This window comes from Chinchilla lanigera, unplaced genomic scaffold, assembly GCF_000276665.1.
Source record: "Chinchilla lanigera isolate Chin_1 unplaced genomic scaffold, ChiLan1.0 scaffold00018, whole genome shotgun sequence".
Lineage (NCBI taxonomy): Eukaryota > Metazoa > Chordata > Mammalia > Rodentia > Chinchillidae > Chinchilla > Chinchilla lanigera.
The window spans coordinates 19,798,439-19,815,031 of NW_004955419.1; the positions used below are offsets into that span (position 1 = coordinate 19,798,439).

General features: G+C 45.0%; 1 protein-coding gene across 11 annotated transcripts in view; it reads right to left on the reverse strand.

The window, feature by feature from the left end:
* The window catches only part of Znf462 (zinc finger protein 462), a 140,758-nt gene that overhangs the window by 68,007 nt on the left and 56,158 nt on the right, over positions 1 to 16,593 (reverse strand). For all 11 annotated transcript variants that reach the window (XM_005382769.2, XM_005382765.2, XM_005382770.2 and 8 more), the window contains 5 exons: positions 13,144 to 13,393; positions 6,987 to 12,607; positions 6,055 to 6,219; positions 4,378 to 4,481; positions 1,320 to 1,438 (listed from right to left, as the gene is read on the reverse strand). In XM_005382769.2, coding sequence (XP_005382826.1) covers positions 1,320 to 1,438; positions 4,378 to 4,481; positions 6,055 to 6,219; positions 6,987 to 12,607; positions 13,144 to 13,363 — 6,229 coding nt within the window. In that variant the 5' untranslated portion in view covers positions 13,364 to 13,393. The remainder of the gene's footprint in view (positions 1 to 1,319; positions 1,439 to 4,377; positions 4,482 to 6,054; positions 6,220 to 6,986; positions 12,608 to 13,143; positions 13,394 to 16,593) is intronic.

The following is a 16,593-nucleotide window of genomic DNA, read 5'->3' on the forward strand; positions in this document are numbered from 1 at the left end:
TGCTTATCCTGAAATATACCAAATAGTCCACCTAAATTAGACAAGATGAGCTGAGGGACTTTTAGAAAATTCACTGGCCTTTCTCCAAGCCAAGTTTCTCTCAGTGGCTCAAAGCCTTATCACAGAGACCAAGGTTCCAAGGTATCAAGAGTGGAATTACACTGCTCCCATTGTCTCCTTCCTTCTTGGGAGCCAGTGAGGAGAGGGAGGCTAGTCATCTTGGTCAGTTCCGAGAGCATGCACTTTAGCTTAGCACCCTGGAGTCAGTGTGCACCCCTAATACTCTTCAAAGCCCTTCCCATAGGCCAAATCATTCACCCAGTTCCCAGCTGGTAAAAGTGCTTTTGACAAGGCTGAGGCCTAGGGGGAAAAAAAAAACTTATCAGTATGCTGTCCCAGCTGAATAATTTATAGTACGATGGGCTGAACTCTGATTCCATTGATTCCACAGACTTTAAAATTCCTAGAGACATAAAAATACTTAACAGAAAAAAGTCCATACAGCTAATTTCCCTGTTCCATCTCTGATCCCCAGGGGCACTTATGACAGTTGGGAGACTGGGTTAGTTTTACTGTAATAAGCTAGTTCAACAGGCTCCCAACGCAGGAGATAGTAAAAAGACATGGTCCTATTTGTATGAGGTAACAGCAGAGGCCAAAGTGAATGACCTAGGTTCTGGGCAGTTTTTACAACACTGTTCAAAGCATGATAAAGTACCACAGAAGGCATAAGAGAAGTTACACAGCATCTACCCTTTAGGATTATCACGAGGACTGAATAAAATAATCCCTGTAACATGCTTAGTGCAGAGCCTTAGGTAAGTGATGTTCATGAAGTGAGCACAGTAAGGTAGATGATGACATGTTAAGGACCAGCACAGTTCCTGGATACCCGGAATCCAAAGTTGAAGAAATGAGTTATTTAGGGGCATCTAGTGAGAAATCTCATATACCTTAAGTTCTTTTTCTTTGAAAACTACCTTAAAATTATAACCTTATGTAGTTAAGTATTATCTTTAGTGGAGACAATAACTCTGCAATTCGATTAACAAGGCTAAGTAATTCAGAAAGCCTAATTCTAATCTGTTAGTAGCATGAATCGAACATGATGTGCACGATTATTTTGACTTGTAATTGTTCTTAAATCTGTCCTACTTTTTTTAGTTTTCTTTAATAGGTAAAAATAAAATCCATCTGCATTCATCTCAATAATTGCTCATGTGTAGATGAAGACATTTTTAAAATTTCACTCAAGAAAGACCACTAGATTACATATTTCAAACTACTGAAAAACTTGTGGCGCCCAAATACCAACTCACCAGCATGTGCTTTGAGTATATGTGTTTTCAGCCGGCTGTTATAGGAGGACTTGAAGGAGCAGAGTTTGCATCGGAATGGTTTATGGTGTCCATGGTGGGTTTGCATATGGCGATCCAAACTTGATGTGGAAGAGAAAAAAAAGGAAAATCACAAGATTAAAAAGTGTATGCAACATTGTCTTAGTGTCCTCTTCCCGGCATCCCACTTCTATGCTGCTCAAAGTCCTTCTATTGACTTTCTATTCAGGACACTCACCATATAAATGGGTGTGAGCTAAGAGGAAAGAAAGCTAAAGAAAGAGATTAAGAGATCTTTTCGGACACAGATATATGGGAAGTGTAACACTTATGGCAGATACTTATTTTCTCTTCTCCAGACTCTAATAATTAAAAGAAGGTCTCCAAAAACCAGGTACAAGATGGGTAAATTCATGCTTTTTGCCTAGTCAGTAAGAGTACCTACCTAGCTTTTTTTTTTTTTTAAAGAATGGGAGAAATTAAGTACTTAAAAGGGGGCTTTATAAAAAAAGTTTAATTCTACTATGATTGAGAACACTAAAGAAAGGAGGTTTCCAGCTGACCTACTGGGAGTAAGCTGTCTTGTTTCCAGCATCTATAGTAATATGGAGGCTCAGTGCAAGTGTGTTTAAAAGGAGAGTCACGTGATTAAGAGGCTGGTCATCCCTCTGATGAACACAACCATCTCTGCTGTATATCAGCCTTCTAGAAACAACTTATGAAGATGTTATTTAATTAGAATGACCCCCCCCCAGTATGTCCTAATAGTTATTAGTCTAAAAACTAATAAATTTATCAAAGTACAGGAAGAAGCTCTAATTTGTATCAGGACCCCAGAAAGCTAAATTCCATTCTCTGTGACTTATATGAGAGTACTGCTGCTTACCATTTAAACATGTAATTCTCTCCTGAGCTGCAAAGAAACATTTTCAGTTGCCTCTGGACACCTCCACCTGATGGCCTTTAGCCATCTTAAACAACCTGTGTTATACAAACCTGTTTTGTTTCTTTTTTTTTTGAAATTCTCTTCTTTGTTTCCCTGTTTCTCTAAATGGCACTACCATTCTTCCTCTCAAATAGACTGAAAACTAGAGCTATTTGTACTTTATTTTACTCCCTCAACCCATACATTAGGTCCATTCTAAATCAAGCCGATTCGTTCTCTGTGCCATGCTTTAACTTCTTGGATCAGCTACTATCATTGCTTCTGAGTTGATCTCTCCCATCTTTTTTCAACCCAAGAACAGAAACTCTGGAGTCACACTGCTCAGGATCAAACCGCAGCCAATTACTTACAAGTTTTGTGACCTTGGGTAAGTTACTCAACTCTTTTAGATTTTGCTTTTCTTATCCATAAAATGGAGATAATAGGACTGTTCCTCATAGGTTGTTTTGAGAATATACAGAAGTAATATTTAAAGACATTTATTTAGTATAGTATCTGGTATATATTGAAGTGCATTTAATGTTAGAGATCATGCTATTGTACTCAGTCCAGACTTTTTTATTTATTTATTTTTTACCAGTAATGTAACTACTAACGTACTAATTTGGCATTGTAAGGCTCTAAATAGGGTTTCTACTCAAACATTTAGACCTTATTTCCTGACATTCCTTTATATGTTCCTTAAGAATTGGTTAAATTGGGCCAGGGATACAGCTCCGCTGCACAGCGTCTGCCTGGCAAGTGCGAGGTCATGAGTTGGATTCCTGGTACCACACACACAAAAAAATAATTGGCTAAACTGAACCCCTAGTGAGACCCCCGTGAGGTGCACAACCTCCTCACCTTGAGGTCTTGCCTTTTTCTCCCCAACACAGCTCCTTTCCAAACTGCTCAAGTCTCACCTTCCTACTTTAAGAGTTGACTCAAATGCTCTGCATTCCACAAAGCCTTTCTGACTCTTCCAAAGTGGATGTAACATTTCCCTTCATTGAAATTGCTCATTACTTTCTTTTCTTTAACAAGTTTGCCTCATCTGTTTGATTCCTTCATAATAACCCTAGGCTCTAAATTCCCTTCGATGACAGACTTTGTCCTATTCATCTTTATATTACCCCAAAAGTAAAGTGCCCAGGGCAGGGTTTCTTCCTTTATTCACATAAGTTCCACTACGTGTCAGAGAATGTGATATATGCTGTTCAAAAAATACTTAATGGATCGAAGGGAAAACACAAGTTGTACACTAACATATGACCCTGATGACAGAGATTAAATATTGGGCAATGTTTAATGAAGGCTTGTAATCTATCCTAACCTCCACAGAAACACTACCTTCTGCTTTTCACAACTATTAACTAGCACTTCATCTTTTTAAAGAAGCTAACAGCCCATCATTTACTTTCAATTACCATAAAACAGCACGTCAGTCTTGAAATCAGTTACTTTCTTCCAGGCTGTGGGAATGTAGTATTAAATATTTATCCTTTATATATAAAGAAACATGGCTTCTTCGAACAGCCCCGCTGCCCCTCACTCCATGGAACTGTACACACATACCACAAAGTCACACTCCCTGTGGAAAGTGACAAGAAGCTCCCACTTCGCAATTTCCCTATATTTTTAACAACTCTTTCGCGTCCATAAACTTTGTCATTGCCTATTTTTTTTAAATCTCAAGCAGTGATTCCTTGATCATATAGATTAGTAGTCCTAATTTTATCCCTTTAGCAAATCCATTTTCTAGACAGAATGTTACTTCCTCAAACAATGGCCAAATTTTGGCTGAATGGTTAGCATATCCATCTGTAAATTCATCTGTGCTCTGTAGCTGCATCCTTCTTGGGGTAAATCATAGCAATTCCTCCAATTCTCCTTTTTTAAAAATGCCTGCATTTGCCAAATCTAATGCCATCCAGTCACTCCTGTTCTTAGCCCCATTTTACAGATGAGTTGACTGAGAATCCAGGTAATACAGCACTAGGTCTGAGCCAGCAGTGCGGCCTTCTTACTCATCCAAGCTTCTCCTGCTGTCATTTAGCTGCCTTCTACTATGAATCTCCTCCCAGTAACCCCCAGGGACCACCCAACGGCACTTACTTGTGTCTGAAAGCAGAAACAAAGGAGCAATACTGGCAGCTGTACTTGTCCTCTCGGGTGAACATGGCCAGGGCCAGGTGGCTCCTCTCATGAGAACGCAGCCCCTGCATGGACATCAGGACTCTGTCACATTGACTGCAATGGTATCCCCCCGGCCGGGTTTCATCCTCCAACATTCCATCAAGCAAGCAGTGTCCACCATCCACCCGGCCCACCAGGGCTCCACTGGCATCTCTGGCTGCTTCCAATCCATCCAGGAAGTAGTGGGAGGGGTCTTCAGCCTCCTGCTAAGAGAACCACACACACACACATGCCCCACCAACAAAATAAATATCCAACGTCATCGTCCCCAGTTTGCCTCTTCTCCCTGCATTCTCCCAAGATCACCAGCATTTCTCGTCACTGCTTCCTCCCCTGCCTCTCTGGCTCCTCCTAAAGTGAGGGTAAGCCAGACTGCCCTTCTTCATGCAATGGCAGTGGCTTTAGGCGAACGTAGCTGGACATAGTCTAGCACTGCCTGGGAAATGTGAGGAGGCTCCCTCAATCTGCAACAGGGCACTCATTTCTGGTCTTAAAAATCAAACTGCGATCCCATCTAAACTGACATAAAGTTGGGTTACAGGATTATGGCTCAGAGAAAGGAAGGAAGGAAGAGAACACAGCAGTGGGTTGGCCGTTTAGGAGCCTTGGGCCATCACTTGGAAATGAAGCAAAGCAAAAGATTCTGCTGTCTGCCTCCCAACCCACAGTTGGTGACTTTGCTCCTTAACTGAAGGTTGCTGCATAATTAATTGCGAACATGAAGTAGCAGCCTGGTTTGAAGCCACCTGTTTTTCATGGCAGCTCCTTGGAATGGTGACTTTCTCTTGCTGGATTCCAGGAAACAAGCCTGGGCACACTGCAGTGATGTGGAAGGAGCTACCCTACCGGTGGCCCTGGGTTGCCACTGTTCTGCCCGGACAGAAAGCTCCAGTCTCCAATGTAGCGGTCCGCATTATACTGGATGAACAATGACGGCTACTCAGATTATGATGTTCAAAACAGGTGTTTTAATAAAGGTTCAGGAGAGAAGGAAGGCATACACTTGGCTGAATCACATGAGGTGGGGAAGGGAGCAGACAAGCGAGGTCAAAGAACTGTCAGGGTCATGTGTGACTTGAAGGGTTTTGCTTGTGGGTTAATCAGTGCCCCCTATATTCCCTAGACAACCCAAGATAAGAAGCCAAAGACATATTGTGCTGGGCTGTTTGCATCCTCAACCACGTGAGAGTAGAAACAGTAAGGCAGCGGGAGGAGCAGGTAACAGGAACAGAACCCACTTGATTCCTTTTAAGAGTTCAGGCAACTTGGAAGAACCAAGACATCATGGCACTAAACACACAATAAAAGGGTGACCCAAAGCTTCTTGTGCCGAGAATCTGGGACCTTCCGCGTCCACCAAACTGTCCACAGGAGATGCAAACAAGACCAAAACTTGACCTTTACCTGGACAGAAAGGTGAGGAAGATCCAACCTGCAAGGAAAAAAAAATCAAAACACGCCAAACTGACGCGAATGGAACTCAGGGATGGCTGCGTTCTGAGATGGTCCTCCTCCCGAGCTGCTTTAAGCAATGGGGTTAATAAGGAACTTGAGGCGCTCACTCACAAGATCGGCATCCAGAGCTCCCCTTCTCACCTTCACGGCAGCCGACATGGCTGGAACATTGCCGTACTGGACGTGCTTCCGGAGGTGATTGCAGATGGCTCGGAGCGTTGGGTGCACTTCCACACAGAATTTACACTTGTAGCCCACCACTTTCCTCTCCTTGATCTTTGGCACCTCTTCTAAGTGACCAAAAGGCTGGTAAAATACAGTGGTAGCCATCAGTACTCCAAGCCCTCCCTCAAAGGCAGGCATTTATCATATACTGGCACATATAACTTTGTTACTTTATTTTAAAGCAGATTAGCAGGTTAAAAACCAAGGGAGATATAGGCGAGTATTTTTAAATACCAACTTATCAGTCATGGCACATTGCCTATTAGACACAGTCTCTGGAACCCAGGTATGTTACGGCTTGTGAGTAGAGAAGGTTTCTGTGCAGAAGCTCATCGTCACTGCCATTAAGTTATCTGGTTCGCAAACCAGTTTCAACGACGCAGGTGAAGTGTTGCACAGCTGCGCCATTAATGCACTTCTTGATAAAATAATCTACTCCTTGAGATGTTAGGTTCCTGTGGCAAATACTGAAGACCAAGACATGGCTGAGCAGTGCTAACGATACCAAGAGACAGCCACGACTGCCTTAGGAGAGAGCGGGCGCTGTTGTATAACAAGGCTTCAGATCAGGCTACTTGGCAGCAAGACATACATAGAAACCACCCCAAACCTTCCCTGGGGAGCCATGGGAGGAGCCAGAGGGAGAGAGGGAGGGAAACAGGACCTTGGAGAGGGCGAGCATAGAATGGGGGATAATCAAGCTCGAAATGTTTAATTGACTTATTGAGCTCTCTGGCAAGCTAAGTCACTAGGAAGCCTGCAGCAGTTTGGCTGGCAACGAAGAAGTGCATGTGGGCACCAGTGATGAGAGGCCTCCTGGGGGAAGGGAAATCAAAACATATCCTTACCCTCTCTTGTTTGAAATCTGCAAAAGCACCATCTGCATATTTCTGCTTGCTCAAAAGCTGTTTCCTCCTCTCCTGACGTTTGGCACGCTTCTGGAATTCCTCATTGTGAATGTTCAAGTGTGAGGTCAGCTCGGCTGTGCTTTGCAATTTGCTATCACAGTGCTTACACTGGTAGGTAGAGTTCTGCAAGCGGGGGCCGTTGCCCAGGATGACAAAGTCCCTCTTTAGGTCCCGGCTGTGGTGGTCAGTGTAGTGCATGCACAGCAGCTCCGCGGTGCTGAAGGACAGCTTGAAGCATTTAATGCAGCGAAACGGGAGCCACTCGATTTCCTGAGCTTCCCCCTCCACCTCGGCTTTCTCAAAGCTCCCTCTTTCCTCTTCCTCCATCAGCGTGGGCTTCTCGTGCTCGTCTGCATAGACGGCCGTGAAGTAGCCCCCCAGCTTGCTGGAGTGCTGCTTCTTGGGGAACACCCCTGGGTGGCGCTTCATGTAATGGGACACAATACCCTTCTTGCTGAACGACTGGAAGGAGCACAAGGAGCACTTTTTCTTCTCCACAGCCCGCCGGAGTTCCTCGCTCAGCTGTGGGGAGTCGTCCTTGGGTGGGGATGGGATGATCACCTTGTTGGGCTTGTCGCTGATGGTCCGGGATGCTGCCAGGCAGTGGGTATAATACGCGTCGATGTCGTGACGCTTCTGGTAGTGGGCTGCCAGCCCTTTGCGGATGGGGTTGGTGTAGGCACACAGGGCACACTTGAAGAGGTTGTTCTTGCCCTCGGGCTGGGCGCGGACGTTGTTGTGCTTGATCCGGTAGTGCCTGGCAATCCCCTTCCTCGTGGAGCAGAAGTACTTGCAGAGCTGGCACCGGAACACAGTGTGGGAGACCAGGTGCGAGGTAGAGAAGTGAGAAGTGGACACAGGCTCCTCTCCCACCTCCTCCTCAGTCATGGAGATTTGGGAGGGGCTCACTTCAGTGGTTATCTCAGGCTCGAGGGAGACTGGCAGCTTCGGGGGCGAAGGGGAAAAGACATCAAATTCAGGCTGATTGTGGTACTTCTCATAGTGGATTTTGAGTTTCTCCAAAGTGCCGTGCGTGTACGGACACAGTTTGCACCGGTAGGCACCATACCCTTGCTTGAAAATCCTGCTGGTCTCCTCCACATCGTTCTGGGAGATGTCGGCAGACTGCTCCACGTCGTGCACAAAATCCTCGGCGGTCACCTTGATGGCCGGGTGTCGCTTCTGGTAGTGGGTCAAGACGCCGTGGATACGAGTGTTGATATAGGGACAATGCCTGCATTTGTAGACGGCACCTGGGTTGATGTCAATGTCCTGGGCGAAATCGGCAGCCTTCACTTTCATGCCAGGGTGCTTCTTCCCGTAGTGAGTGAGGAGGCCGTGCAAGTTGTTATACTCCGACTGGCACACTGTGCACTGGTAGGGGGTGGAGGAGATGGCGGGGTTGGCCGAAGTGAGGTGTATGCTTTTCTCTGGGGAGAGTCGTGCGTCCTCTGAGCATTCTAATTCCTGCTCGGGGAGGGGGATGGGCATACTATTTTCACAATTCATAGGGCCTGCCAACTCTTCAGGTGACAGGAGGGGCTTCTCCACACCGTCTTTCTCCTTGATGATATCCAGCAGCACTGACTCATCACCATTCATGGCCCAGGGGTGGAATGCTTGGTAATGATTAGTGATGTCCCAGATGGACATCGCTTCAAAAACACAGTCCCTGCATCTGTATGTTTTGGCTTCAGCTGGCATGGTGAGAGAGGGAGGGGATGGGTCTGGCCCAGCCCAGAGTTTGGTAGCCATGTAAGTATAATCAACATAATGCTCTGGATGCCTCCTTTGGTAATGCAGAAGCAAACCATTGGGCTCTGGGTGGGAATAGATGCACCACTCACAGTGGTAGCCAGCTTCTATCAAGCCATCTAAAAATGCCCATCGCATGATGGACGTGACCGTGGCCTTCAGGGCAGGGTGGTCTTTCTTGATATGCTTCCTCAGTGCATAGAAGTAGGGGGAGGTATAAGAGCACTGCTTACATTTCAATGCTCGGAGTTTCGTTTTGTCCCGCTCCACACCAGAGGTGGGGAGAAGGACACAACTGGCAGGCTTCTTCTGGTTCCGGTCACAGAGGCTTCGGATGGTGGCTGTGTGCTGCCGGATCACGTCTGCATTGGCCTTGAAGTCTCGGTGCTTCTTCTGGTAATGAATAAGTACACCTTTGACCGTCCGGTTCCCATAATCACAGTGCTGGCAAAAGAACATCTCATTCTCCACAGGAGGGCCATCTCTCTCAGAACTGCTCCGGTTCAGCTGTTGCATGGGGGCAGGAGGCCGGGGAGAGCCTTGTGGCCCTTCGGCCCCTCTCATCATTGCAGCTGTGGGAGGAGCCTGCCTGATATATTTGGCAGTAACCTTTATTTCTGGGTGTCTTTTCTGGTAGTGAACAAGCACTCCCACAACTGACCGATTGCTGTAGGAACAGTGTTTGCAGTAGTAAAGCTCAGTACTGAGGTCTGGTGGCGGGGGTTGTGGGGGGGGTGGGGAACCCATGTTGGACATTTTGGGAGACATTGGAGCACCCACCTCAAATGATAATTGGGAAAGGGCAGAGCCCCTGTCCACAGACACCATGCGCATGGTTTTCTGGATCCTAAAGTAGGAGGCCTTTTCTTCAGGGTGTTTCTTCTGATAATGAACCAAGACAGAATGCATGTTGGGGCTTGCGAATGAGCAAACGTCACAGTCGTAAACGACAACGGTGTTGACTGAAGGGTCCTTCTGGTTTTCACATTCTGGAGTAAAGGTCTTTGAAGGAGTGCTTTTATTGAACGTAGCTGGCAGACCACCACCGCGACCCACGGGAGTGGAGGTCGCCATGTTCTTGGGAGCTGAATTCAGAATCTCCCTCAGGGTCTGCGATTCTGTGTTCAGCCCTTCCTGCTGCTCCACAACATAACTTGAAAATATCATTGCATTGTTGATCTTCACTGTGGGATGCATTCTTTGGTAATGTGGCATCAGGCTTCTAACATTTGGGCTTGTGTAGGAACAAAACCGACACCGGTATATCAGGTCCGAATGATCAAAGTTGAGAACATTCATGGCTTCAGGGTGATGTTCACCATAATGCTGCTGGAGATCTTCAAAATTGGTGTAATCAATATAGCATTCCAGGCACCTATACACTGCACTGTGGTCATTGGGGTCCAATATGTACCGAAAGCTGAACTTAATGTACGGGTGCATTCGTTGGTAGTGAGTGCTAACACTCCGGGCAGATTTGTTGTTAAAGTCACAGTGTTTGCAATAGTAAAGCCTTCCAGAGTCACCAAAGTCTGTATTTTCATTGTTGTGCTCAGTTCCATAGATAGGAGTTTGGGTATTCAGCAAAGCAGTGTTGGAAACTTGATGATCTTTCATGTTTGCTGAGGAGCCATAATAATCCTCTTCATCTTCAGAAAGGGTGAGCTCAATCTCAGCCCCATTGGTTGCATTGTAATCATGGGTGACACTTCTGAAGTTGGGCTCCTTCTGGGGCTCACTGGCGTCTCTCACCCAAATCTGCTGGGCTGTAAAGGAAGTGGGCACCTCCATGATAGGTTCTGTTGGCTCTTCCTCCCTGTCCAGCTCAACCTCTATCTCCACTTCATTGTCTTCCTCTTCCTCCTCGTCATCCTCAACATTGATCACTGCATCTTCCTGCTGTTTGGTTTGGTTAATTTTGCTCTGCAGGTTGCTTGCTATCTCGTCGATCCTAGTTCTTTTCTTCACGGGTGATAAATCGAGAGGAAAGTCATTAGCAAGCTTCCTAGAGGCCTTTGCTACAAAATTGTTCTTGGAGGATAATCCAAGAATTGAGGTCTGACTTTTCTTCACAGTGTTGCTGGAAGAAGGGTGGCTGTCTGTCTCGTTTTCCAGTGGTAGGCTCGAGGGTTGCCCCTCAAATTTTGGCAAGTTGTCACAAAATGAATGTTTGTGCTGCTGATGGACTCTTAGCCCTTTCAGAGTCGTGGTGGAGTAATTACACATGGTGCACTTGTAAGGGTGCAAGGGGGGGGCTTGAGTGGGTGGCTGTGGTGGTTGGGTTGGTGGTGGCTGAGGCTGGGGTGGCATCTGATGCGGTGGTTGGAGCTGGGGCGGCTGTGGCTGCTGCAGTGGTTGTGATGGCGGCGGTGGTGGCGGCGGTGGCGGTGGCTGTGGCGGCTGCTGCTGCTGCAAAGGATCCAGCAATACTCCTGCCTTTCTGCCATTGATGCTTGAGCTCTCGTAAGACACCACACTTTCATTCAGCGAAGAAGAAATGCTTTCACCCTGGGAGTTCACAGCATCCCAATCTGACGTTGTACCCGTGTGACACTGTTTATGAGCCCCAAGTTTTAATGAGCTCTTGCAAGTAAACGGACATTCGTCACATTTGTAGACAGCTGTCTTTCCAGACAGGTGGATGTTTTCTATGTGACGAGAGATGCTACGTCGATGCATGGTGAGGAAAGGACAAAAGGGGCACTGGAACCTATTCATGAATCTTCTAAATGGAATGCCCTTGGTCTCTAGTAATTTGTTTCCATCTGAACCCATCAGCTGTTCTGCAGATAGGGCTGATGTCTGGTGATCCATAGCATTTAAGCCGTTCTCACTGTCTATTTCATTTAACTCTTCATCAGAACTAGAGTCATTTAGCATGCTGTTAGTTTCCAGGTCAGCAGAAGAATTGGTCATGTCAGTCATTCCATAACGGGATCTCTCTGACAAGTTAATGAGGCCAGAGTTATGAGGTGACTTCGGCTTCATCTGAGGGTAAGACATGGGCGAAAATTTGGAAGCTGAAGAAGAATTGGGTCTCATAATGGAGTTGCCAATGGAGCCCCTGAAGTTGGAGACGTTAGTGTTGGGTATCTCCCGGTTTGCAGCATTCATGGACAGATATGTAGAGTTGGATGTAGGACTGGCGGCACCTTTATTCTGCACATCAGGTAGATTAGTCCCTTCTTGTTGCTGTCTGAGACTGGAAAGAATCTTGACCATACTGCGGTGTTTCTTCATCATGTGGTCACACCAGCGTTCTCGGCGGGGGGTCTGGTAGCTGCACCACTCACAACAAAAGTTGCCTCTCGACTTGGTCAAAGGTTTGACCATGGATTCTAAGATGCTGCGCTCCACCACCTCTGCTGGCAGTTCCTTGCAGGGGTCTTGCAGAGACATGGGCGGAACCACGGCATCTGGCATAGGAGCAGGAGCAGGTGGAGGAGCTGCGGTCTCCTTCAAATTGTTTTTGTGATACATCTTCTGATGCTTAATTATTCTTGCCCTCCTTGGAGACTTGTATGTGCAAAACTGGCAAGAGAAGACCTTTCCAAATCCCTCATGCATCATGATATTATAATTTAAGGATCCTGGGACAGGGGGTCCTGCTGAACTCCCTTCAGCTTGGGCTCCATGCACCTTCCTAGTGTGTTCTATGAGGAGGTTTTTTGACCTGAAGTAGCGTACGCAGAACTTGCATTGAAAAAACTTGTTTGTTGGTTTGGGATTAGGGGCAATATGCTGACCGTAATATCCTGGACTGTGGCCATAGTAACTTCCGGTCCCCAATGCAGCTGCATTTTGACCTAAAGAGAATGCATAAGGAAAGTCAGAAAAGGGAAGCAAAAGAGAATTAAGAAATTCAATCATGCAAATCAGTACCATGCCAATTATTCTTCATTAATAAACATCACATTCAAAAGGCCTAAAGTCTTAAGACATAGTCCTGAGGAGTATTCCTGAAGCATTAATGAACATACATATATTCCACCTTCTCACTGATGAAGATGCAGTGCACAGCTTTAGTTACAATATATTCTTCATCTCCATAAATGAGCTGCATAGCTCTGAATATACAAGGTTCATGAAGGCAGTATTTACTCTATAACTTCCCAATTTATTACTTTGTTCTCAAAATTAGAAGTAGGAGACATGAGGAAGCTGAAAGGATAATAACCTAGGAGACTCAAGAAGAGAAAAACGATGCCCAAACAACAAGAAATTAGCTTGTAAAGAGTAAGAAAATGTAGAAGCCACACATATCAAGAACCGTAGCTACAGGCTAAAAATAAATGAGAGTAATTAAAGCATAGCAGATATGCTGAGTTTGGTATAGATTCACCTGATAAATCCTCTGCAATCGCAAATTCATCCTTTATAGAAGAAAACTCCACCTCTGTCTGATTACTGGCATTCATGGACCCGGATCGTGGCTCATTGTCATTGTCCTCAGCAACATCAGTTGGCTGCAGAAATGCCGTGTGGACATCCTGGATGTGTGCCTTGAGATCTTCATAAGATGGGGCTCTGAAATCACAGCCATCACACTGCAGCACCTCCATGATCTGGGACTATCCTCTCACATTAGGAACCTGGGGGAGAAGTCAGAACAAAGCATCAGAAGGAATGCACTGATCACAGACCTCAGACTGAAGGGGCTACACATTCAGTAATGGAAATATTTCTAGTATCAGCATATTTCTCTCGCTTGGCTTTGCCAACTGGAACACTGGCCAAAGAGAGGCAATCAGACATAATAGAGACAATGTCCTTGACTGCATAACTCCAAAGAAGAAAAGAAAACCCAGATAAATATTTTCTGGCTTGATACATCTTCAAATGTCTCTTGTCAAGGAAACCCTTCATATTTCAAAAGTTTTAGCAGCATCCGAGTTTCTCCACTAAAATCATGTCTTGGTAACTTATTATTGGCTTTGGTTCTGCCTTGAACTCATGTTCATTTTCAATTAGAATGTTCTTAGAAGAAGATATCAATACAGAAAAAAGGACAAATCTCAATTCTCCTTAGCTGTTCTCATGTTACCACATTGGTGTTTTATCAACAAATGGTAGACAGGATTGAATCTGAGGAGTGGTGGTAGATAGTTTCTTTTGTTGCTTGTATTATCTTTAATATCTTTACTGATACTGGAGTATACCCCTTTCTCCATTCCACAAAGCTTTAGTTGATTCTCCTTCTCTCCTTCTCTCTCTCTCTCTCTCTCTCTCAGAGCTAAACGGTTATTTGCTCTTTTACTACCTACCAATTAAAATCTAACAGCTTCTCCAATCTAATTAGGTCATAAAATATTTCTCATGAGGGTTTCAAACAACCAACGTTAGGTGACAATCCAGTTTCTGGTTTAAAGTTGTACCTTGACACCTCAATTTACATTAAGACAACAGAACCTATGCCGGCAGATTTGAAGAAGGGTTTCTAAGTTCTCTAACTCTGGCTTTTTCCACTTCTTTCCTTTACAAACATGAAATGTACACTGAAATGCAAAAAGCCATGAACTGGATGTGCAGTAAAACAAAACTTGCCCAGCTACCTTCATTCTGCTTTTATATGCCTGAAATATACAAAAATCTTCACACTGACCCAATGGAGAGTTCCACCATTAAGAAATCAAAAAGGTGTTAGAAAGGTGTGTAGTCCTTCCTATCTAAATCTATCTCCCACATTGAGCTACCCAGTTATTATCTTAATGCATGAGTTACCTCATTAAGCTCACCACAAAACTCAAGTGAGTCACTGTAACCTAGAACCAGATGTCCAAGAACTAAAGCTATAGCCATATCTATTTTATGATGCAGTTTTCTATACTTTTCTTATAAATGATAAATGATTTCTACAGAAAGAATGAGGTCCACTAATAATCTGTCAACGCAGTGCAAGGAGCCATGGCATGAGGATTTTCTATGAAAGAATGCTCCTCCTGGTAGCCTGCTAAAATAACTTCTGGCAAGTCCAGCTCTGGACAGCCTGAGCTTGCAGAGTGAGACGCAGATATTTACCTCCTCCTCTTTCACCCAGCAATTTATCCTTTTTCAATAAACATTGAACTCTGCACCAGAGTCCTTTCAACTAACTAAGTCTCAATATTCCAGATACACAAGCTTTTATGTCTAAGCACCAACCCAAATTGTGTGGAAGAGGTTGCTATCAGCTCTGGATCAAATTACAGCAGTCACTGAGGCCCCACCCCACTTCTCCTTTCGCACAGTCCATTAGACCTGAAAACAAATTTTTCCATGGTGCAGACGACTCCTGCATTTAGAACACTTTACAGAAAAAAGCAGATCATCCAGTGTGCACTCCCCATCCCCCAAGCTTAGTCCTTTCATCTCAGCCAAACAAGCCACAGCTCTGCTGAATGCGTTTATCACACTTTCAAGAGATAGGAGCTCCTGCGTCACTGAAGCTCTAAGACTCACTAAGCTGCCCTAGTCCTCTGAGCTTTAGGAGCAGCCATTTTAGCTCAGAGCTTCTCCTCCGTGCACAACATGGCTTCTCTTGGATTCTGCTAGGCTGACAATCAGAAGTGAATGCTAGAAGGGCAGACTGGGCTCCTCCTATGCTCTTCTCTTCCCAACAAAGAATTAACTGTTTTCATTTCTTTCCGAAAAGCAGCACCTTTCTCCTCCTCAAATGTCATTCACCAAGATCTCCAAAGGTTCTTTTATTCCATGATTGATATGCTGGTTTGTTAGTTCCAGCAGAGCAGTAGTTAGAACAGGGTGACCCAGGACCAGACACTGCTCTACAGCAAGATTTGGGGGTGTTCTAGGGGGACCTCCAGAAGCCTTGGCTTCTTGGGAGTCATCCTTCCACACGCAGAAGACATACCATCCTATGCTGCTTGCCAGATTCCAAAGTCTAATGACCTTTGTTAATCACCAGCCAGTCTGTCTGCATCAGCAGACCCTGCCAACGGACACACCCTTCAACACAAAGGCTGTAGCTATTCCTTTTAAAAGAGGTTCTCTGAAAGCTCCATTGTGTAGCTTGGAGGAAAACAAAATCTCTTCCCTTCAAATCTTCAGGCCTTTAGAAATAATGCAACAAAAGGCTTTCTGCTGTGTGTCTTTTGGAAAGCCTGAGCCTGCCTGGTTTGCTCCGTATCAACAAAAATTATGGTTGTGAACAAGGAAAGCGGGCACCTTCAGCATTAAGTCATTCACCTAAGATGAAATTCATCCCCCAATTCAGTTTTCTAGTATTTTGGTGTCTTCTAACGCTCTTATCAAGGATGCTAACCGCATTGGATACAAACACAAATTAACAATCTCCTTGTTCTGCTACAAAGGAGATTAAAGGGTTAGGAGATCAGAAAAAAGAGCCACTGATATGGAAAAAATAAGAGATGATGAAAGTGATTTTCTAATGGGTTCTAGCTTTAATGTTGGTGCAGTCTCAACCTCAAAAATAGCTCAAAGCCTTAGAAGAGGTTAATCTCCAGGCTGCTGAGAGAACCAGTAGCAGGTAGAGCTGAATGGCCTTCAATTTGATGTCTGCACCAATACTGAAATGAGGATGTAGCCTACTTTGAAAGCCATTTTTCCTTTGTGCACACATTTCTCCTGAAGATGCTGACAGAAGAAGAAAACAGAAATTGCTGGCATGGCCCAAACAATCAAATAGAAACTTGATATGTTTATGAGACTTGGATGAACGTAAGTGCAGAAAGCAAGAGCAAGAGGAGATGAAGGGAAGAGAGGATAGACATGAAGAAAACTGGACCTGAGGAAGACCACCCCCTATCCATCAGCCAGAGAGTATGTTTTTGCA